Raw genomic sequence first — 26,280 nt, 5'->3', positions numbered from 1 at the left:
ATATATATTTAAAACATTAGCTAAACTGAAAACAGATATTCTTTCACTTCAGCTGAATAAACACAGTAATGAAACACTATACACACATCCGTTTCATTCTACTTATAGACGTGTTGCTTCGGTGCTTCTTACCTCTTCGAGGGTGGTATCAGATATTCCATAACTTGATATTCCCAGGTCGGTCAGACGGTCATCGAGCTCATGGAAGAGTTCCACAAAGGCTCCATCTTTAGCAGACTGGTAAGGCAACACATAGGTGAGCTCGTGTCCAAGATCCTCCACCAGGCGGGCCTCTGGGACGTGCTTGAAAATCACATTGGAGATGAGGGAGACATCTAGACGAAAGATACAGAGAAATAAGGTTAAAAGGAGACATTTCTGACTTAAACATCCGATTGTCAGATTGTTTTTTCTGATGGAAAACTATTTTATTTTGAGTTCTTACCAATAGTGGTGGTTTCACTTTCTGGTTCACTCCCGAGGCCAGCGTCTGAACTACTTTCTGATACACTGTCCTCCTGAGTTAAAGAGAGAGAGAGAGAGAGAAAAAAAAACATGTAAACACATGAAAAATTGTGCTGTGTTGTGTGCAAATGTGTATCCCTCCGGGTGACACCTCTCTTACCTTCTCTGTTTTCTTGCTGTAGGACACTGTGCTGGCTGAGTTTCTGCAGGACTGCAGCGTCAGGTCATAGTCTCGTTTGACCAGGGTGAGGTAGTAGCCTGTGCCCAGCTGGGTCTTCAGGAAGAGGGAGGAGCCAACGCAGCAGAGCTTGCCGTGGGAAATGATAGCGATGCGGTCGCCCAGGATGTCGGCCTCATCCATGTGATGAGTGGAAAGGATGATGGTGCGACCTGCGTGAAGGAGAGGGGGGAACAAATTGCTTTTATTCATGTGTTTTGAGGACACCATTTATGATCTCAGGTAAGACAATATGAATATATGAGCAAGGCTTGAATATGAGTTTATTTTACCTTGTCTGTATTTGAGAAGCAGGTCCCAGATTCCTCTGCGAGCATAGGGATCAACCCCAGCCGTGGGTTCGTCCAGGATCACAACCTTTGAGCCGCCAACAAAAGCCAAAGCAACTGACAGCTTCCTCTGCATCCCGCCTAAAAAAAACCCCAAGAAAATAAAGTCAGCCAAAGCTCCATCTAATGACAATTAAGAATTTATCAATAGAAGACTGACCGGACAAAGTGCTGGTGCGGGATTGACGTTTGTGAGGCAGTCCGACGTCATTCACAATCTGTTCCATTTCAGCCTTCACCTTCTCCTCCGGGAGCCCCTTCAGACGGGCATAGAACCAGATGTGCTCCTCCACCGTCAACCTGGACCACGGCAAACACGCCAAACCGAATAGTTATCAAAAACACCTCTCAACTCGAACTGTACAAAGCGTTCTAGCTCCTGATTTTTATACGTACATGCTGAAAAGAACGTTGTGCTGAGGACAGACACCAAGGTTCTGCCGAATGGTGCTGAGCTCATTGCGGATGTCTTTGCCAAGGATGTAAGCTGTGCCAGAGGTGGGGGGGAACAGCCCTGTGAGGATTGACCTATGAGAAAACACAAGCAAAAAGTCAGTTACCCATTTACCCTCAACTACTCTAATTTCTGCCTTCCACCTCTGATAAACTTGAATGTACTTGTACTGTAGCAGGTGTTCAAGCTTACATTGTTGTGGTCTTGCCAGCTCCATTGTGGCCAAGGAAGGAGGTGATCTGTCCCTCATAAAATCTCAGAGTGAGTCCATCCACAGCCAGCTTGTTCCCGTGGCTGTAGACCTTCACCAGATTCTCGATGTAAACGCCTGGATCAATGTGGCCGGGCTCCTCCTCAATGCAGACCGCTGTGGATTAAAGGAAAACATAAAAAACATTTTAGCAATAAGTTGTGGTAAATATCTGATGATGGTTTTAATCTTGACTGACTAATAAATCATAGTGAGTATGATGTGTACCATCAGCATTGCCTTTCTTTGACATCAGGGTGGAAAGTTTGTTTTCTTTCTCTCCACACCAGTATGTTCGAGTAAAAGGGAAGTACCAAGGTCTGGGGATGCCATACTGACCTGTGAGAGAAATAGACACTTGTGAAAAACTGTTCACATCAGACATGATCCGAAAATGATCCCAACTATAATCACTGAGTGTAACTCACCAGGAAACACGGCCTCAATGTACCAGGTCATGACCCCGTACAGCACGGCGTCGAACAGCATGAGGCAGATAGAGGTGGTCAGATTGTAGCTGTCTTCCTCCAGAGGGCTGGCGAGTAAGTTTGACCACTGGATTCCAACACCTTGCTCCTCGAACAGGGCGAAATACTCACAGCCAAAACCAAATGCCACAGGAGACAACAGACTCTGAAAAAAGAGTAGATAATTTAAGTGATTAGCGGAAAATGTAACTCTGGATCAAAAATGTAAGCATAAAACGCATCTCAATGGGTATTCTTGAATTTCTTTCACACACCACTATGACTTTTGCTCCGAAGCCGACGTAGTCTTGCCAGGCAACACACAGCACGTACGGCAGGTAGAGAGTGAAGTATATGATGCCACCGCAGGCCGCTGCCAAGTTGGCGCGAGAAAACAGGGTGCTGATGAGAAAGCACTGCATGATGGTTACCACGCCGAAGGATCCCAGGAAAAGAAACACCACGCCTGGGTCACTGTACGGCAGCAGGTTGCCCATCTGAGATATAGAATAAAAAGAGAAAGAAAAATAAAATTAAGAAGCAGAATCACATCACCTATCGCTGTTCAATGCTGAATGCCAAAGCAATGCGGTGGGATTTTTTTTTCCATGATGACAAACAGGGTATAAACATGCAAATGTGAATGTGCATGTGTGTCAACACTAACCTTCAAGAGCATCACCAACAAGCCAGCACTGATCAGGAGTGGGATTAAACTGCTGATAAACCAGCTCAGCCACAGAATGCCGTTGTTCAGTCCCATGATTCTCATGGTCTCCTTGAGCCGTGCCTCCTTCTCGTACACCACGCCCTTGATAATGATCGCCACGGAGTACATCCATGCCAAGGTCATGAAGAGAGGCATGGAGCGGCTCATCACTCGGAGGAAACTGTAAACAAAGACGGTAAACGTTAGCTCGCAAGCCTTCTCGCTGCAGTGCACGTGCACAGGAGGATATTTTGCCAGCAGAGTATTCTCTTACATGTCGTCCACATAGCAGGGATACGGCATCTGTTGAATGTAGATGCCGGTTTTCTCTTTGGTGCCAGTGACGGCTCTGATGATTCCTTGTTCAATGACATCCTGTAAGTAAGAAAATCCACCCCAGACGTACCGAAGGTCCTCAAAAGGGTCTGCCCTGGGACCAGGGTCCCAATAACTGGAAAACACAATGCAAAGGAGAGATGTCTTACAAAATGCAAAAAAGTGGAAAAATCAGCCAACTTTGTACAAAAAAAAAGAATTAATCAGTAAGAATGACTCACCCATCTTTGATCTTGTTTGTCCTCTCAACATTGTCGATGTCCATGCGGATTTTGTAGTTGACGTTGGGTGGCAGGTCGGCGCCATCGCCATGAGAGATGTCGGGGAACACAATACCAGCCCAGAACTTCTGGTTATCGAGAAGACCCATGGACTTGTTGACCAGTCGCTCTTCATTGGCTACTGGCTCCAGCTTGTCCAGATTCACACACTGAAATGGAGCGAGAAGGTGAATGGTACGGTTTGATTGACAGGAAAAGAAAATGTATAAAGTCACAGAATAACTGGGACGCTCAACAAAGCACAAGACGGTCTGAACAAGGCCAACTTGAAATGTCAATGCCAATGTGTGATTCTAATTGATTATTCTACTTCACACAGTTATCTCCTTGTAGCATATCGTGTAGAGAAAAATCTATAAAATGTCACAAAATGCCTAAGGAGTTCATATCAGTTGGAATGAAGAGATATGAACTCTGTGACTGATTACACAAGCTCCCATGTCTTGGGCAGCCACTGAATAACCCCACCACAGCTAAAAGGCCGATTTGTTCAAACCTCCTACACATTAGCCACTCACATTGTCAGCTGATCCCGTCCCGTAAATCTCCTCTATACTGGTGTGCTCGGAAGGCATAATAAAAATTCCATTCTTTACAGTGCAAGCGTGACTGACTTTTATGATTGCATAAGGCCTTGACACAGTTTTTGGTGCGAAAAACTCTGACTTAGACTTATGACCATCTTAAGGACAAACACAGTCAATAGGTCAGTGGAGTTGTTGGTAGAGTTGCTAAACATTAGTCAAAGAATGACCTAATCTTTACTGATGAGCAAATGACCAAGGAAGACACAGGAAGCTTGAGAAATGCAGTGACCTAAATGTGCAATCAGCATTTACTCGAATTCCTCACTTTTCTTTTCTTGAACTTCTCTTTACATGGAGGCCAGCTGCTTTTGTTACAGTCTTTTACAGACACAGCTTAAGACCCATATGAATGTAGGTTAATTGGTGATGTCCTACGAACCGTGACTTCACAGTGATATAACTTCAAATATTTGTATGTAAACTAAACCAGTCATGTGGATTCCTGAACTTTGTGTACTCTACATTTTTTTTCTGACATACTAACCTCCATGAAACGCGAAATAGTCTGTATGGCCTGGTCGGTTTCATTGAAGACGTCCCTCCATGTATGGGCTGATCCTGTGGGTCTCTGGTCCTCTGAGGCCTTTGACAGGAAAGCTGCCACATCTGACGCAGTCCACTCAGTTCCCCTGAGCTGCGCGTTTAGAAACGCAGCACTGGCATTATTCTGGAGCAGGGTCTATGAAAAAACAAAATCACAGTAATTTCATTAATTACAGTAAATAAACAGCACTGTGTTTTGTGATTCAGAACATTGAAAATATGAAAAACTACAGAAAAACAAGCGTTCTTCTCTGAGCAAAACCTCCCTCTACAAAGTATGTCAACCAGCGGTAAAAAAAGAACAAACAGTTGAATAATCATGATGATGCCTTCGGGGTGATTTGGTTTTGTGACCTGTATTAGGGCTGTTTTTGTGTGTCTGTGCGTTTCTGTTTCTCTTTGTGCGGTCTGTGACCTAATTTTACTGTCATTTGAGTCCGAGACGTCCTCATTCAAGCCTCTTCTCAAATTCATTACCTCTCTTATCTCTGATCTTTTTCCGGACAGATGAGACTAATTCATGACAGAACGAAAAAGTAAACAGCAGAGACAGTCATGAAATCAAGGTTTTTTTTTTTTGTTAATCACATTTGATCTAGTTTTGCCTGGTTTTTCACATTTATTAACAGGAGGAAACAAAATCTGCAAAGACTTATTAAATATTTAAAACAGCCTCCAAAAAAGGCTAAATTCCTGAAATGTATTAATAATTAAAATGAAATGTCTTAATTTTGAAACGCATCAATTAAATGCTAACAGTAAAAAAATATCTTCCACAAGCTTATCTTCATAGACAGCTTTCACCAGTAGGTGGAGTAGGTGCCTTTGCGATACATAAAGGAAGAACCAGCGGAAAAACTGAAGATAAACAAAGCATTTCAAGCCAAGAACATACTTGTTATGAAACATGTTGTCTTGCAGAGACTTTTTTCTCTCGAGGACACGACAATAAATGGCCGATCCTTGCACAGCACTGCATTTAAACAAGTACTGTATTTTCTGTTTTGTTCAAGAAACTGTTGGAAAAAACTGTCTGACTGCTTTGGTGTAATAAACAAGCAATGTAAAAACAGGCCAGCATATATATGCCTTTGAAATTGCTAAGAGACTCACATAAAAAACAAAAACTGAAAGAAGTATCTGTCAGTTTCTTTCTAAGTTTCATGGACAGGGTTTAATCGTTAGATTGTTTTCCTTTATGTGGGAGTTATTTTGCAGTTTTATCTTTGCTTCTGTGCTCTTTCAGAGCAGTTTCAAGTCTCTTCTTAAGCTAGAGACAGGGCCATCATGTAAACAGGAAGAGCACTGAAGCAGAACGCTCTTATTTCAGAGAGCCAAAGAAAGTAAAGCACACTCACCCTGACCATGTCCATTTCCTCACTGTTCTCAATGAAGTTCCAAACTTTGGGCCTCATTTCTTCCCACATTCCCCCGAGATCTCTCAGCACTCCCAGCTCCTGGAAGGTCTTATTAACCTGGATGACAAACACACGTTCATTTTAATTTACTGCTTCATACAGGCTTCTGATGGGGGTTTTGGACATGTGGTGGTATGTACCTCATGGATGATCCTCTGTGTTGCTGGAGTATCTGGAGTGTACAGGATCTTTCCCACGAGAAGAGGTTTCAGGGCTCTCCAGATCATCCTGGAAATAGGACTGGACTCCAGGCTCTTCATCATGTTGTTACAATAGGGAGCTGAACAATAACAAAGAGAAACTTTAAGTACTGGCCCAGTTTTTTCCTGAACTAATAGCGGGAATCTGGTAATGTTCAGTGCCTTTGAAGACTTACTGGAAGAGTTGTCGTAAGTGGAGATAGGTTCACTGTCACTATCATTGCCGTGGTTTCCAAACAGGGCCTTGTAGTTGTTGTCTTCATACCAGTTCAGAGACTTGATTTTGAGGCCGCCTCCCTCAGGGTGCCCACAGACGATACGTGACACGGCCTGGTACATCTGGTTCGGGGATCCAGTGGCATTAGCAGTTAAGTAAAGGATCTCTTTTCGCATGTCCTTCCAACTCTTCATACCAGCAAGCTGTAGAAAAAGACATACAGAGACATGTTAACATGGTGACGCTGGGCTCAAATAGACACAGCTTTTTCACCCGAAGGCAAATTGGACCAGACACAGACAGATGTGGAAGTCTCCTGTGTGAACACAATCGAGTCATTTCTGTCCATAATTTGGAATATGGAGCGTCAGGCGTGTTTAAATTAATTAGTAATTTTTGACATTTGGCCCACATGCCGATTAATCAGACCCAGCATGAGTGTCTCCCTCTGATGTTCAGAACTTTGCTGCACGCACAGAATAGTTTACATAATATGTCACCACATCTGCGGTAGATCGTATTCCGTTGAAGTTTCTGCCTACAGGAAATCACTCCAGTCATGTGCAGTGACGTACAGGATGAGGAATTAAAATAATGTGCTTCGTTCCGCAATCGATGGGCTATTGCATGACACAGCGAGGTTATCGTCAGGACTGCGGCTGGTATTCTAGACATGAAAGTAAGGTGTTGCGCTGAGGGGTGGAGACATTTAGCACTTAGCTCTCTGCATGACGAAGATAAATATAACTGCTGTTCCCAGTCCTATCATTCTGCCTCTCTGTATGTGAGAGCCTGTTCAGATCTGCATTTTTATCCACAGTTGAAGTTAGATAACCAACAACAAATGTTAGGCAAACTCTTTCACAAACTGAATATGGAGGTATTCATTTATATGAAATTATGACGACAGTTGCAAACTCATGATATGTTAGAAGAAATTTGAGTGGAATTTTAGAAATTTGTATTTTTCATATAAAGCCTTTTGGAGGAACAGAGCTTTACGTAGTTTTATGCTGGTTTCATCAGAAGCATTTGCTTGACTTTGGCATGAGCTGACACATAAAAGTCTGAGGCCATGTTTCTTCATAAGCACAGACCACAGGGATGAGTGATGTCCTGTCAACAGTCTTATGCTTTGTTACATCGGACTGCAGGGAGTTCATTTTCGTTCACACGGAGGTTACTACAGGTCAGGAGACGCGTTGGCACAAGTCCCCTGTTAATGTCGCCAAACTGGTCAAATGTAAATGCAATTATGTCCCCAAAATTATGACGAGGAAGGAATGAAAGGAGGGGCTCGTATTTCTCATGCAAGTAAAACAAAGAGAGGAGAGGGGAGTGTGGAGGAGAGGAAGGGTCTGGAAATGAGAATGAACTTTGGCGATACATGAGAAGGAATGAGCATTTCTCTTAAAAAAAAGGTAAAGATTTAAAGAGAATAAAGCAAGATAAGAAAAAGAGGAGGCAATGAAAGAAAACTGTGTGAAAGGTCACAGGGAAGCAGGAGGTGGAAATGAGCACAGAAAACACTTGACAGCACAGGAACAAAAGAAAGGTTACTGTCGGTCATTCTCCTAAGGCAAACCTCCGCAGGCTCAACAAGCAGGGTGTGATTATAATACTGACGAATGTTGCTGAGTACACACACACACACACACACACACACACACACACATGATGTTGACATGTCGTGACAAGTTCTGTTTGCTCTGTTTTAAGGCCTATAACACTTTTATTACGTTTCGTTACGATCATTTCAAACACATTTTACTGCAAATGAGTCTTATTCTGTCCTAGTTTTGGCTGTCAACCAAACATTTAAAAGTCTTTTCGACCAAAGGAAAAGTGAGACTGTGAGACTGTTGCGTCTCGGATCACAGACTTCAGCTCGTTGTGTGTGCGGTTGCAGCTGAGCCTGCAGCCACATCAAACTGTCACATGCTACCCTGTTCTTTCACGCGCAAAGTACTGGGGGATATAGTGTGTGCGTGCGTGCGTGCGTGCGTGCGTTTCTGTCTGCCTGTCTGTCTGTCTGTGTGCTGGACTGGATGAATATCGAGGCCTTTGCGTAGGTGGCTTCCTTGTGACAGTCATTGCACATTTATCCATTTAAATAGGTCTCAGCATCTGTGTTTGTGAGAGTGTGTTTGTGTGTGTGTGTGTGTGTGTGTGTGTGTGTGTGTGTGTGTGTGTGTGTGCCATGCACTATGTAAATTAGTGTCTTCATCTCTTCAATGCCAGAGGTCACAGTCTCCATGACAACAGAGATCCAGCATCTATTTTTCCTTGTGACCTGCAATCAAACACAACAAACTGGCATCTTCTGAAGCAGTTATCTTTGAACCACTCAGCATACACACACACTGTATGTGTAAGTGGCTTTGCCAAACAAAATTGTGTATGTAGGTCTGTGCCTGCGCTGAAAATGTTCCGGTATGACTTAATTAATGTGTCATTTCCACACCCACACACACACACACACACACACACACACACACACACACACACACACACACACACACACACACACACACACACACACACACACACACACACACACAGCGGGAGAGAGAGAGGAGTGTCCTAGAGTAACCTCAAGGCAAAGCCAGAATGAGGTTACTAAAGTTCAAGCATCCAAGCACCCACTCAAGCGAGCTACTATTTAAACTATTTAAACCAGAGGAGATCTAGAGCAGTTAATACCCTTCCCCCCGCCACACACACACACACACACACACACACACACACAAACAGCTAATATTGTAAATATATGTTTATGAGGATGTGATCTGTTTCAGATTGCACTGAAACTGTAAAAATCACAAACTAAGGTGAAAAATGAAAAAGAAAAAAAAAAAAAGGTTAAAAGTCGAGACCTAAACTGGCTGACAGGAAATTCGGCTATCTCTGCAAGTTTATACAAAAACTCTGTTATGCTTTGCTGAGTAACTACTGAAGGCAAACAAAATGAAAACAAATAAAAATCTACAACTAACGGCCACAAATGTTTTCCAAAAGCACATTGACTGAAATTGAAATGCTTTATTTAGAGTGGTTTTGTAAGGTTTGTCAGATAAGAAGACGACAGAGTCCTAATTATAGTGATTAATTTCATATGACTTGTAGCAGCTTGATATTGAGTAAGATTTTAGATTTCCGTTGTGGAAATATCTGCATAACCAATGTCATGAAAAAAGGCAGGATAAGTAACTGATGGTAATAAACAATGCTTATGCATTCAGATGAACTCATTTCACCTCATTACTAATATTCAAATTTTGCATAAAAGCTGTATTAATTGTATAAAAAAATGTACAGTGGAACAATATTTCCCTGTTTCCAAAGCAATATGTAGTTTGTGTGTGTAGTTTCACAATATCAACTTTTCCTGAAGTACCTCCAAAAACACCAGAGCAAACTGCGATTCTGCTCTTTTCAGAGTCTCTCTGGGAACAAAGTGAAGCAACAATCCAATACTTTAAACACTGAGTGATCTCGAATTCGCCACATGGCTAGCAATGAACCTTTTTGAAAATCCTGAATAGATTTCAACATAAAAATACATCTAAGCATTGACTCTTTTAGCCTTCCAATAGCGATAATCTCTGTAATGAAAAACAGCGAGCAGATGATTACTGGTTAAGAAACAGAGGTTACGAGAGTGCATTTGAACAATTGTGCCAGGCACATACCTCATTTTTTGGCGTGCGAAGCAAACCCATATAATCTGCTACCAAACAGGAAATAATTTGATACTTTTGGGAAATTGTGTATTGGTATCTCCAGTGTCAACAACCTGAAATAAATTCCTGGTTTCCACATAAGTTCAAAATAATCAATATGGGCTAACGGGAAAATTGAGAAACTATGAATTATGGTCATAATTTTGTTCATAATGTTTTTTCTTGTTTCATTTTGCAGGTAAAAATGTGTTATTGTTTGCTTTCTGCATAATGTTACAAAAACAGCTACAACGTATCGAGTGAAGAGGGGAGAAAATTACTTCCTAAGGCTAAATAACAGTGAATAAGGACAGACATGCACAGCTACGCCTACCCACACACACACACACACACCTGCAAGCACAGCTGGGTTTTTAAGTTTTGCCAAATCAGCAGCACATGTGCCGAAGAGAAAGGGGGCTGTGTTGCATTTGTGTGTGTTGGTACCAACAACTGCTGCCCCTCTCTGTTCTCACTGCATTCCAGCAGCTCAGGCTCAGCTACATTTGCTTTGGCCACTCATGTGTATGTGAGCGCGTGTGCACGTGAGCCTATATTGTTTGTTTTCGTGTAAACGAGATGGCGAGGACAGCGCAGCTGGTTAAAGGCTGAGTAAGGCTTGTGTACGCAGCTTGCCAATTTCAACAAATTCGTTGCAGATCTTTCATAAATTGAAATTTACTGGTTTTAGTATATTTACATAAATGAATCTGATTACATCAGCATGTGTTTCCTATGAATTAAAGTTCCAAGAAGAGGCTGTGCCTGTGGGTTTGTGCGGTAATCAACAAAGCCCTGCCTTATTATTACTTCACTGAGACCTGATTCCTGGTAAGAATTGATTTCATCCACGAACAGAGCTGATGACAACTGAACCTTGGAAACAAATACTTCAGTAGCTCTGTTTGAACATGAGTGGGCAAAGTTTACTCTATATGAGTGTGGGGTATTTACCTCCACGGCCAGTGCTCCCAGGCTCGCCAGAAGATTGTCGGTTGCAGCTGAGACTTCTTGGACAATTTTCGGGTCTGATTTCACGTCCCTCTGTTGGGCAACAAGATGGATCATTACATTTCTTTCTGTGGTTCATCATCAAATGGGCAGAAATGTGATAGTTAAATGAAAAACAAAAACAGAAGAAAACAGGAAAATACTTTTTTTAAATGACAGATAAGTAAGAAAAAAAAAGGAGGAATATTGTGTTAGTATTATAAAAGAAGCGCGCTGAGCAAGAGCAACATGTCAGGGTGACCTTGACCCCCCATGTTCCCGTCAGTCAAACTGCCCCGGGCCAGTGTGTGTAAGTGGTCTTCTCATCTGTCACTCTAAGTTTGTCAGCTGCTGGAATGTCTGACATTCGATAAAGCGCAGGTGTCGCTGAAGACAGAACAGCCATCCAGGAAAACAGAAAGACACTGCAGATCGCTCATCTGCTCTCTCTCTCCCTCTCTTCAGCTTTCATTTACTGACTCTTTTTTATCGCTGCCTGTTTTCCTCACAACTTTACTGCACATCTCTGTTCCACACACATTTCCACGCACAGGGACGGCTGAGTTATGCAAGAATTCTTGTGCGTTTGTCCAAAGTTTAGAAACTATGGAAATAATTTGCAGTCTTGCATCAAACTTCTAACAAAGCTTGGACTCTGAGCTTCTTGAATCAACACATAGTTTCAGAGTGAATCAGGTCGACCGTGAGCCAGAACTGGAACGAGGGGACAGAAAGACTCCATCTCTGCTCTCTAAATCCCCAACAACCACAACAATTCATTGCTAAAACAGTGACGATTTCTGAGACATTCTCTTCTTTGTCATCTTTTGTCCTTTTCTCACACAGAAGTTCTAAACCACATCATGTCTTGTTCGCCTCTTCCCAACCTTTATTTTCATGACTCACATTTAGGTCACGGGTTTTATGGGAAGGGGCAGGCTGTTCGGGAATACCAGGCAGCGAGAGGTAAAGACTAACAGGAAGGGAAGGACAGAGGCCAAGAGGAAACAAGTAAAGAGAACCAGACAGCAGAAAATGTTTCGTAGCCAGCAGAAAAGTCATGAGACTGGATGTGTGCTTCCCAGGAATCTTTTTTTTTTTTTGAGGTTATCTGCTAGAACAATGTGAGAAAGGGTTGTTTTTGGTTCATAGCCAGAGGCTCATATTGTTTCTCATTAAAGTTTTGAATTCATTGATAAGAGAAGCAGCTTGTTGAGGCAACACAGTTTCAACTATTTTCAAGTATTTTTACTTCCAGTTGATTGAAATCTATTACTCCTACAAGTTCTACACAGGAAATACCAAAAGGTCACTTGCAATATGTTTATTTTCCTGTTTCCTTCCCAAACATCTCCTGTGTGGTTGATAGTCTTTCCTTATTTTGAAGCTTTTTCTAATCCCCATCTATAAAGCATGAAGTCTTTTAATTGAGTAACTGTGTTGTGTGGAATTTCAACAGGTTGTAAATAAACAAGTGAATGGACTTACCCGAATGGGTTTGAGAAAGTCCAAATTGGACAAGAAATGGCTCTGAGCCTTGTTCAACCAGTCGCTGGAGGACTTGCAGATTATTTCTTGAGTCAGACGGGAAACGTTGCGGTCAGCAATGTGAACAAACTCCTCCAGCGGGGTGGTGTTACAGAGGTCTCTGAGGTGGAAGCCAAATCCTTTGGTGAGCACCTGTACACAGGAAAAGAAAGGATTCTGGTGAAACATTAAGATTACGCCATGTGTTAATGTGACAGTGTATTATTATATAATTCATTAGAGAGACAAAAAAAAAAAAGAAAAAAAAACAACAACAAGCAACCAGAACGTGAATAATGAGAAAATATACAGCGACATAAAATCACATTGATAAAATAGATTTCAAATAAAGAGGAAACCTTTGACACTCTGTTGCAGTTGCAATCCAAATGGTGTTATGCAATATTTGGTGATTTCCACAGTTTGTGTTTCAACACAAGAGGCCCTTTCGGAGCTGTCTCTGACTCTTGGGAGAGTACTGAGTACTCGACCAAAAAAGCGGCTCATGAGAACAAAACTTTAATGCTTCCTTTCATTGAGCAACAAGTGGGAGAATATTGAGATGAACGTGATTTTGTGACGATGCCAAGGACATCCTCAGAAAATGTTTTTGACGAACAGTAAACTCTTGGTACTAGTCTATTCCCAAATCCCATTTGGCTGGAACAAACAGTCGTCATTTTGTTTCATGGTGAAATAATCTTCATCAAGAAAGAATTCAGAATTTTAGCAATACAGAGAAAAAGGTTCAAAACATTATTTGGAAGAGTGAGCACAGCTGCGCCCACGAAGGCCGAGAAACAAAATGTCCTTTTCTGGGACATCAGCGCATTCAAGGACTGGACAGAGAGGCTCTTTTTTCCTCTGACAGAGTCAAGATGTGTGTGCATGTGTGAGAAAAGAGCCGCCTGACTTCTAAACGTCCTTGGCTGCTCAGTGTTATGCCATCATGTCTGCCAGACTACATACTGTATATCCACACAAACATGCACATCAGCCGCAACTGATAATCTTTTCACTGGGAAAAAGATCAAGGCTCACGGCGAGTCTGTTTGGAGCACTGGGACTCACACTCATCCTCCCAGAGAGAACTGAAAATCGTTTTCCTCTGCTATTTCAGTCGTTTATCTGTTTATGTTTGTCCATTTATTGTGATAGAAGAAATAAAATACAGTCATTCTCCATACAAAGGAGCACAGTGATATTAAAGCTTGTCTTAATTAGAAGTCATTTAATTATGCTGGTGGTCTTCACTGCATCCTTGGCCTAATTAGTGATACTGTCTCTAATCAGCATCTGTCAAAGGAAAAAAGCCTGATCCATACAGAATCTGGTGGCACAACGTGAACGTCTTTGAGCTTCTGTCTCTGCACGTGAGGAGGCGAGTGGGGAAGGGAGGGGCGAGGAGGAGCGGTCATGTGACTTCAGCCCTCCAACTGAACAACAGGGATGACGTGATGGGCTGGATTGGAAGCTGTTGTTGAGGAGGGCTGGGTAGGACGAGTCAATCAGTGGTATTGATACAGGGTGAAAACTAATACATATTGTTGGAATGGAAGAGGTGTGTCGGCTGTGTGCACGTGCGCTTTTACTTAGGCTGAGATGAAGAGAAAGAAAGGAAGCTTGAGAGAGAAACATCAATAGATGAGTTACAAAAAAAAGTGATCAGAAATCACAGTGTGTCTTTCTGTTTTTAATTTCAAAAAACGTGGATCGCAAATAACAGACAGGTTACTGCCAAATAGCCTCGACAGATACCCAACCTCCGCTGTCTGCCCTCGATACCCCCAACCACTGTGATTTTTCTCCCGGGTATTAAGGGCTTAGCTGTGACACAGCAGGGTCCTGTGGCCCAGCAGACGCTGTAAAGCCAAGGTCACTGGATTTATGCTCAAGCGCTGTGGCCAAGGGAGTATGATTATCGCATATGTAAAGAGGACAAGACAAAGAAGTGGTGCTGGTGTTTGTACTGAGGCTGAATGAGCTTTTAAACATAGAGGTGAGTTAATATTATTTATTGAAGAGAAAAGATTAAACAGTGACCATGTAGAAATAAAAACAAAACAAAAAACTTTACATAAAACAAATGCTTAAAAATTTTAATATGTTACCTTCTCCAGGTTCACGTCAGCCTCCACAATCTGTTTCAGTGCGTGATGGGGAAGAGATGCGTTGTGGTGCAGAAAGTGGGAAAGCGTCTCGTTGTCTCTCAAAAAGTCCTTCAGCTTGAAACCTAGAAGAAAAATACAGGAGAGCATGGTAAACTCAAGAAATAAAGACTATCACACCTTACATTTATTGAAAAAATCGTATACTGTTCATGCTGAATTATTGTCTGAAAGAATCACTTTTTAGGAACAGTTTTTTTTAGAGAAGAAAAAAGGGGGAAGCAAGCAGCGTTCTCACACAGGACAATTACACGTTTACATATCATACATTTCCTACATCTGGAAAAGCTTAAATGTACTTCAGTTTTCTTGTTTCTGTCTTAGTCTATACTTATGTGTCGTTATTTACATTGATTTGATCCCACTTTTGTAATGTTTTGCAGCTATTTTATATGATGTAATTTATTCTCTGTTGGTTAAATATGTTGATTGGAAACAGAAAAGATAAAACCTGAAACAATAAAAAGTAAAACAATCCACAAAAGCCGCAAAATGCACCTGAACACATTTATACACATAAATGGCCTCCATATAGTCTCTACAGCCAGGGCATCAAATTTCCATGATGATTTCTGTCATTTACCCCCAGACTGGTATGTCCCATTAAAGAATCAGTAATGCATGATTCAGTGAGAAAATAATCATCACTTGTGATTCATCAATAAGAAATGGACTCAAACTGATGCCATGCATTTTTTTTTAAAAAGACACAAAAAGTTCATTTGAATACTAACAACTTTACAAACAGACACGCAGTCCTGCCTGCACTCTGAAAGTTCTCAGGACGTTCATGCATTCCACAGAAGTCAAACCATTTCTCAAACTGTCCTAGATCAGCTGTGTGGCCGCAGCAGCCACACACACACACACGCACGCGCACGCGCACACGCACACGCACACGCACTTCTCTTTTCCTCAGCAAGTCTTACAAGTTTTATACTAAGTCGGGGTTACTATAGTGCATTCCTCTTCGCTCCAAATACTCTCTCATAGCTCTGTCATGCCAACACTCATCCTCCCCAAAATTCTCAGTCCATCTCTTCTCATATTCTTCCACATCATGAGCAAGAGGCTAGTTGTGAAAGTTCTGTGCTTTAACTGAAATAGTTTGTGGAGAGTCAGCGGCTCGCTTACGGAAAACTACGTGTATGTCTGTATTTGCCTGCTGCTGCTACAATGTACCTTGATGCATTAAAACATTTTACTGATTTCAGTTGGAAATATTCTGAGACTTTAACTTCATAAAAAAATTAAAACCACAAAAATCAAACGATGACAGGTTATCTGAATTCTTCTACAATAGTTATGCAATAGTTAGATTTCACTTCCTAGTGCCTTGTTAATAAGTTAAATGTTAAATTATGTTAAATATTGTCCTAATACCCCCATCCTCTCTTCTACAATCCCCTCTCCTCCAGTTAGTCTTTTTCTGCCCTCCACTTTTATGACTAGATGACAAGCACAGACACACATGCACGTTCAGGAAACACTTTGCTTCAGCTGAGCTGCACGTTCCCTGGGAGGAAGTGAAAGAGAACAGTGTGTTTCTTGGTGTTTGTGAGGCACATGTCTGGTGTCACTCTATATTACAGCATGCAAAGCTGTGCACCAGAGTGCATGCCACTTGCTAGTCTGCGGTGAATGTGTTTAACACAGTGTAGGCCTACTGCTCTTGACATAGAACTCTGAGTCTGTAATGTGCTCCTGTGTGTGTGCGTGTGTGTGTGTGTGTCTTCATGCGACCTCAACTCTCAGTGGATAACAACCAGGGAGTACTAATAAGGCCTAATCAGTATCCCAAAAGGAAGTTATATCTCCCAGGGTGCGCTGCATCCTGAGGTCCTTCAGGACACACCAGTCTGAATGGCACAACCAAGCTCAAATATATCTTTGCTCGAGTGTTTTATCTGATCTGTTATCTGATCTGTTTGTTGTTTTAATTTCTATGATCTAAGTGGTTTAAATCCACTCAGAGATCAAGGCCAAAGCCATCATTTTTGAAGTAAGACAACACGAAGTATCTTCTTATCTGGGTTTGTTTGTGGGTTTGTTTGTGTTTTGAGTATGTTGTAGGCAGATGGGTATCACCGAAAACCCTCCATTAACAAGCCTGCACAAGTTCCTGGGAGTGCTTATTCTGTTATTAATCAAACAACCCTGACATAACACACCTTAGTCACCAGTGACACTGCTGGACAAACTGGTCTACAAACAGGTTGTAATCTTTGCGGAACAACATATCCCTAAATATGGGTGGCAAACAAGCATTTGTTTAAACCAGTAATATCAGGCTAATAAAGCTTGGCTGCTGCATCATTGCATCAAGGAGAGAAATCGACTCACAAAATGGCTGTGTGATTGGTGGACTCTCAAGAACCACAAGTTGTTGGACGGTCAAAAAAAAAAGGAAAAGAAAAGAAATTGGGATCGTCTGCATATGTGTGAACTGCTGTTTTTACAGCATGATTACGTTGTAGGCCCTTTGAATCGGGGCATTTTTGGGACATGACGGTATCCTGATTGGTTCTCATGTCCTTTACAGCTGAATATGACACACTGATTGAAGGGTTGAGGCTGCATCACCAGACAAATTGATCACAGATCCTCAATATTTTATGATTTCAATGCAAATTCTCCATTTGAAAAGGTCAGATTCAGTCAGCTTTTGACTAAAATTGGGTTTTCAGAAAGGTTAAATATGTCAGACATCCTCATTTAATATCATCAATATGCATCCCTTTTGGGAAGGAACAAGTACAAGGGACAAAAAAGTCAAGCGCAGCATAAAAATATTCTAATGTTATATCTATTTCTCTTTAGTGTAACAAAAACACTTCAAGAATTAATGCTGTACTCTTCTGAATGTTTCAACACTGTGTTAAAATCATTATCTCTTTCTGTACCGTCATAAAACAGGAATCTAACAGACACAGACTAAAGGTAAATCCCAGGAGACCAATCTCGGTATCTATTGCCATAAAAGTCATCTCTACCCAAAACACGTCAGCGTCTCTTTTCCCTGAATCTCACTCGCTGACCCCATCAATTGCTGAATTATTAATGGACACGTGAGGTGCTCCACTCTCAGCTCTTTGATCCAGCCTGTTATTCTTATGGCGTCACGCTGCAGCAGCAGCTCTGTTCACACACGCGGCGGTCTCAGTGCATCCTCTTTTGTGGATTAAAGACAAACACTGAGCAGAATATGAAACTGAGCACTGTCAGCCCACAGCACATTAAAATAATCAGCTGTGGTGAAGGGTCCACATGCACAAAAAGCTCTGTTAGAATTAAATGAATCGCCAAAATGAAATAAGAAAAGAAATAAATACAATTATGGATCTGTTTATTTCAAGTAAAAAGTGATGGATCATCAGTACCGGCTCTATTACTTGGCTGTGTTGTCAAATGAAGACAGAGAATACAAAACAATTTGAAGACATTTCATCTAATTTGCTTGAGAAATTAGCAAATTAAATAGATGTTTCCCCAAAAAACATGGGAAAAAAATATTCATTTCTTCTGATATATAAGCTTATTTGTCTTTCAGACCCTGCCATCCTTTGTAGGAGTCGTTATATACATTTCAAATGACTCAATACATCTTCACATGAAGAGCTGATGAGAAAGCACTAATAAAGCTCTTTTTATAGAAGTTAAATGAGCTGATTACCATGATTATCAGAGAAATGTCCCATTAGTGGAGCTAACAGAAGAAGAACCAATGTAATTAGACACCTAGATTTTGCTGTTGCAATTTACAGAGAGCGGCAGCTCACAGCGGCTTACTGCTCCCACTCTGTCCTCTAATGCTTTCCCCTTATGAATTTGCCTATGTAAGGGGAAAGCATTATAGGATAAAGTGTAATACTCTCCCTTACGTATTGGCCTACAGCTTTATATGATATTAATATTAGATTTATTTCTTTGTCCTCGTTGCCTTTGTGTCGTTGTTCAGCGCAAAAATGCGATTGGAGATTGTTTTCATGATGATTCCATCAGTAATGAGTACTCAAAGGAAATCAAGAAAAAAAAAAGTCACGTGGCTGTGTTTTGGATTACACCTGTTTTTCAGAAGTAAAGACAGAGGTCCACACAGCTTTTTTCCAACTTGTTTTGACTAAATCAGCATCACAAAGTCCAGGACATTCTATTTTAGAAAGATGACCTTTCACTGCCGCTGATCTTGAATCTCTTCTCTCTTTCATGAAATGTCAGTGAAATTAAAAGCAGAGTTAGCAGAGATATCATGTGTTCTATCGGTGACAAACGGTCTTTGGCCAGTCCACCCACACAGGAAGCAGAAACGTACCAGTCAAGGCAAACTATCAAACCTATGCTGCCATTATGCAATGACTTCCAGGGTGGTGCAAAATTTTCTAGTTTTTCTGTCTTGTACCACCCTGAACAGCATGTACCAGCAGAGAAGTACAACACCCGCTTGCTGCTTCAGCGATGGGGCCACTCCAGCTGGCCGGCAGTGATAAGGAGGCTCTCAAGATTGGGGGAACTCATCGGCTACATTTACTCAAACACTGTAAATATCACCTTGTCAAGTGATTTTATCTGGTTGAACCACAAGTGTAATCCCTTTTTTTCTTAATTTACTGATCTCAATCACCGACTCACAATTCAATAAGCGCTTATTAATGCCTCAAGGAGTCAAACCCATTTAAATCTATGCGAATAAAACTACTTTGGAAGGCAAAATAAGTAACTACGTCATCAATGACAATAGAGTAGGTGACCGTCAGCTTATCAGTCAAATACATGAATGCAAAAGGAACAGATAATCAAAGGTATGTTCTTACGAGCAGTGTTCTTCTGCAGCTTCCTTAACGCCCTCAGCAGTCCCTTGTAGCCTTCATAGCTCTTATCATTCTGAGTGTAGAGCAGGATCTTCTTAGCATCGATGAACAGACGAGAGATTCTGATGATGATTGAAGAAGATAAGAATTAGGTACAATTAGACTGACTGTGGAGACAACTGGGGAAACAATTACAAGGATAGAAATTGTATGCAAATGACTTTACGGTATATGTTAAAGCCAATGAATCATTTTCCTCAACTTACATAGAGTCATTGAAATTGCCAACGATCCCAGGGCTCTCTCCAGGTGTCGGGTTACGGAAGCAGGGATTGTTGGCGTTACAGATGATGCCTTGTACCCAGGGCAGAGTACCTGCCGAAGGCATGGCCTTGTTTGGGAAGTGGCCTGTAAAATAGGAACACAGTTGTCGGTTGTTTTTTTTTTTTACAGTTGTCAATCATTGAAAAAGAGGGATTAGTTATTTTCTGCAAATCATGCAAATGTTTTACACTTTAAATAAATTGTGTCTTATTATAGAATAAAATGTTGAGAGGAATGAAGTCAATCTGAAAACGAGATGAAACATTTACTTTCCCACTACCATTAAACACTTTCATGATTTTTCTTTTAAAGTGCTGACTTTGTCAATGTCTTATCTGTGAGTTTTACTTTTCCTGCTCCCTTTAACTGCCATGAAACCAAAAGATAAGCGCAGGGGAGAGAAAGATGATAATGAGGTTAGCCGACATCTTTGAGTTTACTAAGTTAAATAATTTGGACCTGACCCTGACACACTGCTATCTGAGATCAATACTCTTGCAGTGAAGTGTTGCTGTGAACACAACGTATGTAGCCTGTGTAGTTAAATATATTTGTTACACTTTAAAACTCGCACAAACATGTAGGACTACAGCACATGTGAATTTACGGTACAAACACATGCATCCACTTTTACACTTTTGTAAAAATGTACTTTTCTTTCTTTAACTGCTCTGTGAATTTTAAGTTGTTAAAGAGGAACTCCTGGAAAGTTTAACTGAGCTTAAATTGTGGTCAAAGTTATGAAACCGTGTGCTAAAGGTCCTATCACTTGTTCACTCAGCGAAACAAATATTGACAAATCCAACAGATCCTTCTAAAAGACCATGAAACCTGGGACAGATGCTGGGCATACAGAGAACCAAGTGTCAAATACTAAGCCTAAACTGACACTACTTTAACAGAAGTATAATTCAATCTGATTAAATACAATTTATGCAAAAAAGGCCCGGAGTTTGACAAATCCCCCACTAAAAATGAGCGAAAAACATTTGAATCTTTAAAAAACATGCATCAAGGCCACTTACATTCATGTTGCTCGTAGGGTGGATAATGTATTCGTACTGATATCAGAATGAAGAAGATGAACAGGGGCCAGACAATTTCAATCAGCAGCTGAATCTGCGATGAAAAACATGACACAAGTTAGAAATGCACCACTTTACACATTTTATTATAATCCAGAAACAGGGATCCCTCTCAATGAAACTTAGAAGCTTCTAAATCTTTAAAGGTTGTTTTACATGATTTAAAAGAAACGAATTACAAAAAAAAAACAGCATAACTTGTATGTGTGTGCGAGAGCAGTGTCAGACATTGTGTTCTGTAATCCCGCCGTGAGTCTGGCTAAACAATATGGGTTAATAGGGGGAGACAGTCAGACACACAGAGAGAAAGAGTCCAGTCTGGTGGGTTTAAGGGACTATGGGTGAGTCCATCTGCTCCATATGGCCTGAGTGCTTCAGCTGCCTCGGTCTCAGCTTTAAACGGCACGACAGGCAGACAGTGTGGGGATAAAGAATAAAGCCACTGTCTTAGAAAATGTACTGTATCTCTTTGTTGGAAGTAATTGGACTGAAAGTCAAGCAGCAACAGCCGTCACTTTGAGGGACGCTTTCTGCTTGATGGACAAATGGCTTAATTGTGCGCGGGAAAGCCCGCTCTCATAAAGATGTACTATAGTGCAGTCTGAAGCTGAACTGTATTAACATAACTTGGATTGTGTGGGCATCAACCAACTTGGGAGAGTAAAAGGCTAATGGATCTGACATGTGACTGTGTCGCTGTCACATCCTCAGCTGACTCACAGTCATTTGTAAAACTAACACTTTTCAATCCAAGCAGGCTTGAGGACAATCACGTCATTAATAGTACTGTGAGCTACATGCACATCACAGCAATCCATATTCATAAGAGTTTTGTGATGCCGTTATCATGGAAATTAAAAAGTTGCTGAGTCAAAGTTGATTCACTGGCAACGTGGCAGAGACAAAGCTTGACTGGGATGTCACAATGAACACCAGTTGTCAACTTAAATTTGTATTTTTTGTGACTTTCTTGAAAGTTTTTCGCAGCACAGTCAAAAAACTGCAGGCATTGTTGAGGGCACTATATTAAAAAATACAGAAGGAACCAAAAATATATTTCAAAAAGTCTATTTATGTGGGGAACACAAATAAAACAGCTTCAACAAACAGGAGCGTGAAACACTGAAACTGCTCTTAAATAAAAGAATGCTGGTCCTGTAATTCCATATTTGTAAATGTCTCCGACTTACCGTCTGTCTCCGTCGGTAGGTGAAGTTTTTCCACAGCAGTAAACCCAGTTGAGTGAAGACTGCCATACTGCTGTCTTCCCAGCCTCACTGAGCACTGTCCTGCTCCTCACTGCGGACCCAAAAAGACAGAAAAGAGGGTCATCCACTGTGATCGCTGACCCGCAAAATCAAAAAATGTCTTCCAGAGGAAAACTTGGTGGACAGTACGATCTGCAAGCTCCTCTCCTGCTCCACTTGGTTCCTTTAGAAAATTTGCTGGTTGACCCAAAACGAAACTCTTACATACATTTATGTAAAAAGTAATTCAAAAGCAGAACTGAAAGTTATTATATCAGCAAACAGCGACCAAGGACATTGCAACTATTTCATATGTGGTCAGAAAATGCTGGATTGATCACGCCACATCTGTGAAGGGAATGAAAAAAGGTCACAGAAACAAACAAACAAAAAAATCACAAACAAACAAAAACCCACATCAGACAATGATGGTTAAATCTATAAGAGAGCAAATGATGCACATTCACCTGTTGGATAAAACCCTTTTCCAGTTGAAAACACAGACCAGCCGGAGATCCAGCAGCTCTCAGGATGCCAGCTACTGACTGTGAAACGCTAAAAACCTGCACTTCATGTAGACTCATCTGTCCAAAGGTCAAGCCTCTCCTCAGCCGCGTGAAGGACTGGGTGGTGGAGGGCCAAATGCAGTGGTAGCATGATGAAAATAGGTGGTAATCCATTTATCATCACACACTTCACTAGTTAACACCTCACTGTTGCAAATGTTTCAGTTAATTTAAAAGTGAAAGTCATCAAGTTAAATCCAATCTAGTTGTCTGATTAAAAACACACAATTAACCAAGAGTGTGGCCACATATGCCAGTTCCTTAATCAACAAGTCAGGTTTGATGTTCTCCTGGTTTTCTCTTTGTTTTTTCCTTTAAAAGATTCAAAAGTCTTTGAATTGTGTGTTGATTAGTTTAGGGTAATATGTTCCGAAGAAAATGTGTTATCAGTTCTAACTGTGATTCCAAACAACTCAACACAATTTAGCCAAAACATGGCAGTTATTTATTTTTATCTGGTAGCATGTGTATAAAAAAATATATATATATTTGGCTGAAAAATCAAAGCTGTCTTAGTTTTTATACTGAACTACTTTATTTTCATTGGAATGAAGCTGATAAGATGTGGCAAAGTGAGGGTTGGCAACACGTTAATGTCAAGGACAGAGGAGCTGTGATTAAGCACAACTGATCTTATGTTCAAAGGCCGAACAAAGTAGACTTTTTCAAGTACTTAATTTGTCTCTATTCGGTTTTCCACCAATTCTAACCCTGTGGACACACTGAATCAGTTGCCCTGCTGTCTTGAGTCTGCCTGGGTGAATCTTTTTATGACTGCTGTGAAATTAATGCTCATCACTTATCTTTTAAACAAACAGCTCAGTTGCAAAATGTTCCACAGCTTCACACAACTGACTGAATCTCCCGGAATGTAGCAAATGATGCAATAAAAATAACTAACATGGACTTTGGGATCAACAAACAGCACATTGGTGCATGAACAATATCTACCTCAGAGGTACAGCTGTTTTCCTTATAAGTCACTCAGTTAAACAGCAGCAAACATTGCATTGTTTCATTGAGGAATAATGTGAAATCCCTGGTGCAGACTTGCTCGGAGAAACATCATTAAAACAAACATTCTCAACACAGCCATTTCATGGTGTAGAACGGGGAATTTAACATTAACTCTGTATCAAGAACCCTGAAGACAGACACACTGTCGCCAAAGGCTTTGTCACATCTTTACTTCATTTATTTATTTATTTGTTTTCAGATTCTACAGCTCGGACCTGGCAGGGGGGAAGACAACCTTTCTATCAGATTTCAGAAAGACTCACCTTTTTACTCATCTAGTTTCCTACACTTCCACCCTTGTTTGAGCACTGGAAGTCATTTGCAACGGAATCATGTTTTTTGCGAATCGTAACGGAACAGTGCGTTTGCTTATCATAAACTGAAAAAAACAAAAAACAAAAAACAACGACAACAAACAAGCAACCAGATCCGCGTGTGACTGTGCATCTGCTTGATTATAGGGATATTTTCGGTTACATTACAATCAGTCAAGCGTGAATCCCACCACGAATCTAATGAAATGCACTGAGAAAAACAAGGTATGCAGAGACAAGTGCGTCTCCTCTCTCGGTGATGTGCAGCCCAAATGGTGCAGAGCGAGTACGCCTCTAGCGGCTCACAATAAGACTACATGTTAAAAAAAATATATTATATATATATAAATATATACTTGTTTACCATCAATCCTTGCTCACGTGTTATATCACACAGACATGTTTCTCTTCAACTTCATCTGTCCATTGTTCCATAAAATCACATGCAAATGCATAACTAATCCCAGGATGGAGAGATTGGGTTTTGAGGAAAACAATCTAAATTCGACACTGGGTTTCGGATACATGGGACCTTTTTTGCAGACATGATATCAGGGAGCATGCCATTTTGTCGACGTTGTTATACGACAGCGTACACGTACACTCACTGATGGACACATCGTGCTCAATAAGAAGACAAGACAAACAAGCAAACAAAACAACCCACGAGAAGGAAAATAACATTTTTGTAAAAAAAAACACTTGATTTTTAGTTGATTAATGAATCATCATATTTTTCACCACAAAACCCCACACCGCAGCAGCATTTCGCGATATATTGGCCATTTGAGTGACTTTTGTGCGTCTGTTTCATTGTTCTGCTGAACTGAGGTTACTGTCGGTCAATCAGCAGCGCGATTCTGACCACAAGAAGCGCTCGCTGAAGTTAACGGAAATCACACCCCAAGCGAAGTGGATGGGCCTTCACAATTAAATTCCACGTAAAAAAAAAAACCCTCATCTCGATCACCTCCCTGCAAACCTTATTGGATAACTTTAGAAGTATTATTATATACGACTTAAAGGCAACTTTTATATAACATAAGGCTGTATTTTGTTTCCTAAGTCTCACACTAAGTCCACATTTTCCACAAAAGAAAGAAGTCGCAACAAATATACTTTTATTTTGAAAAGCTTCACCGGAAAACTTGTTTTACACTATAGCTACCTTCACAGTAGTCACGTCAAAAAACATCTTGAAGCACCGAAAAGAAGCAAAAATCTTCAGAATCTGTTGTTATTTTACACAAACGTTGACATTAGCTTTAAAATATAATGTCTAATCAGCATGCTCTCATTCATGGCCAGACTTGCTCGGTTAAACTGAATAAAATCACACGCAATTAGTTCGCAATTGAAAAGCAGCAAAATATTGAAAAAAACATTTTTTTTGCTTGATTTTGCTCAGTAAAAAATGCATATTAAAATGATGGCACGCAGGGAATGGTTTGTTAATCTTTTCGTTATTCCATGTCTTTGTTGAACAAAGACACTCAGAAATTCATTAAAAAAAAAACTCCGAACAAAGCTTTGGACTCACCGATTTTTATTGAATATCCGCTCCTTCGCTTCTCATAAGCTGACAGTCATCCTGCCGGATAAGTTAAAAACACTGGATAGAATGCGTTCCACGGCCGTTATGGTTCTCCGGTTCTCTCAGCGTCTGACAAAACAGTCTTTTTCTCCTCCTCCGGGCTTTTATAGCGCGGCTCGATGCGGAGCGGAGACGAGCAGCAGAGGTAACTAACGGTCACCGTTTGTTGCTGCTCCCATATAAGGCAAGCACGTGCAGAGGCAAAACATCCCTTAAAGGGCCAGCGACACCTCGGAGCATCCTTCCTGCACGCTGCTTTTCAATTAACCAGCTCCACATTCAATTAACCTACTGCTAACATCTTCATTTCAGGCAGAGCAATTCGATATAATAGTTTGGAATAGAACAGAAAACTAAAGGCGACAGTGTCTAATCAAAAACAATAATTAAAAAAAAATCACGTGTAATACACAGGGTGATGATA

At 40.9% G+C, this 26,280-nt stretch overlaps 1 protein-coding gene across 2 annotated transcripts in view; it reads right to left on the bottom strand.

The window, feature by feature from the left end:
• The window catches only part of LOC115391154 (phospholipid-transporting ATPase ABCA1-like), a 33,080-nt gene extending 7,129 nt beyond the window's left edge, over window positions 1-25,951 (bottom strand). For both annotated transcript variants that reach the window (XM_030095272.1, XM_030095274.1), the window contains exons 1-25: window positions 25,803-25,951; window positions 22,309-22,417; window positions 21,059-21,152; window positions 19,976-20,117; window positions 19,713-19,831; window positions 14,845-14,966; window positions 12,695-12,886; window positions 11,171-11,260; window positions 6,454-6,697; window positions 6,218-6,357; window positions 6,018-6,134; window positions 4,601-4,795; window positions 3,470-3,678; window positions 3,187-3,363; window positions 2,871-3,093; window positions 2,479-2,700; window positions 2,165-2,369; window positions 1,965-2,075; window positions 1,679-1,853; window positions 1,429-1,560; window positions 1,193-1,332; window positions 976-1,113; window positions 626-855; window positions 446-518; window positions 133-335 (exon numbers count right to left, since the gene is read on the bottom strand). In XM_030095272.1, the coding sequence (XP_029951132.1) occupies window positions 133-335; window positions 446-518; window positions 626-855; window positions 976-1,113; window positions 1,193-1,332; window positions 1,429-1,560; window positions 1,679-1,853; window positions 1,965-2,075; window positions 2,165-2,369; window positions 2,479-2,700; window positions 2,871-3,093; window positions 3,187-3,363; window positions 3,470-3,678; window positions 4,601-4,795; window positions 6,018-6,134; window positions 6,218-6,357; window positions 6,454-6,697; window positions 11,171-11,260; window positions 12,695-12,886; window positions 14,845-14,966; window positions 19,713-19,831; window positions 19,976-20,117; window positions 21,059-21,152; window positions 22,309-22,374 (3,759 nt within the window). In that variant the 5' untranslated portion in view covers window positions 22,375-22,417; window positions 25,803-25,951. The remainder of the gene's footprint in view (window positions 1-132; window positions 336-445; window positions 519-625; window positions 856-975; window positions 1,114-1,192; window positions 1,333-1,428; window positions 1,561-1,678; window positions 1,854-1,964; window positions 2,076-2,164; window positions 2,370-2,478; window positions 2,701-2,870; window positions 3,094-3,186; window positions 3,364-3,469; window positions 3,679-4,600; window positions 4,796-6,017; window positions 6,135-6,217; window positions 6,358-6,453; window positions 6,698-11,170; window positions 11,261-12,694; window positions 12,887-14,844; window positions 14,967-19,712; window positions 19,832-19,975; window positions 20,118-21,058; window positions 21,153-22,308; window positions 22,418-25,802) is intronic.
• Window positions 25,952-26,280: the final 329 nt, after the last annotated feature.

Source organism: Salarias fasciatus, chromosome 6 (genome assembly GCF_902148845.1).
Source record: "Salarias fasciatus chromosome 6, fSalaFa1.1, whole genome shotgun sequence".
Classification (NCBI taxonomy): Eukaryota; Metazoa; Chordata; class Actinopteri; order Blenniiformes; family Blenniidae; genus Salarias; species Salarias fasciatus.
Note: the sequence above shows the minus strand (reverse complement) of the source record. Positions and strands in the feature narration are given on the sequence as shown.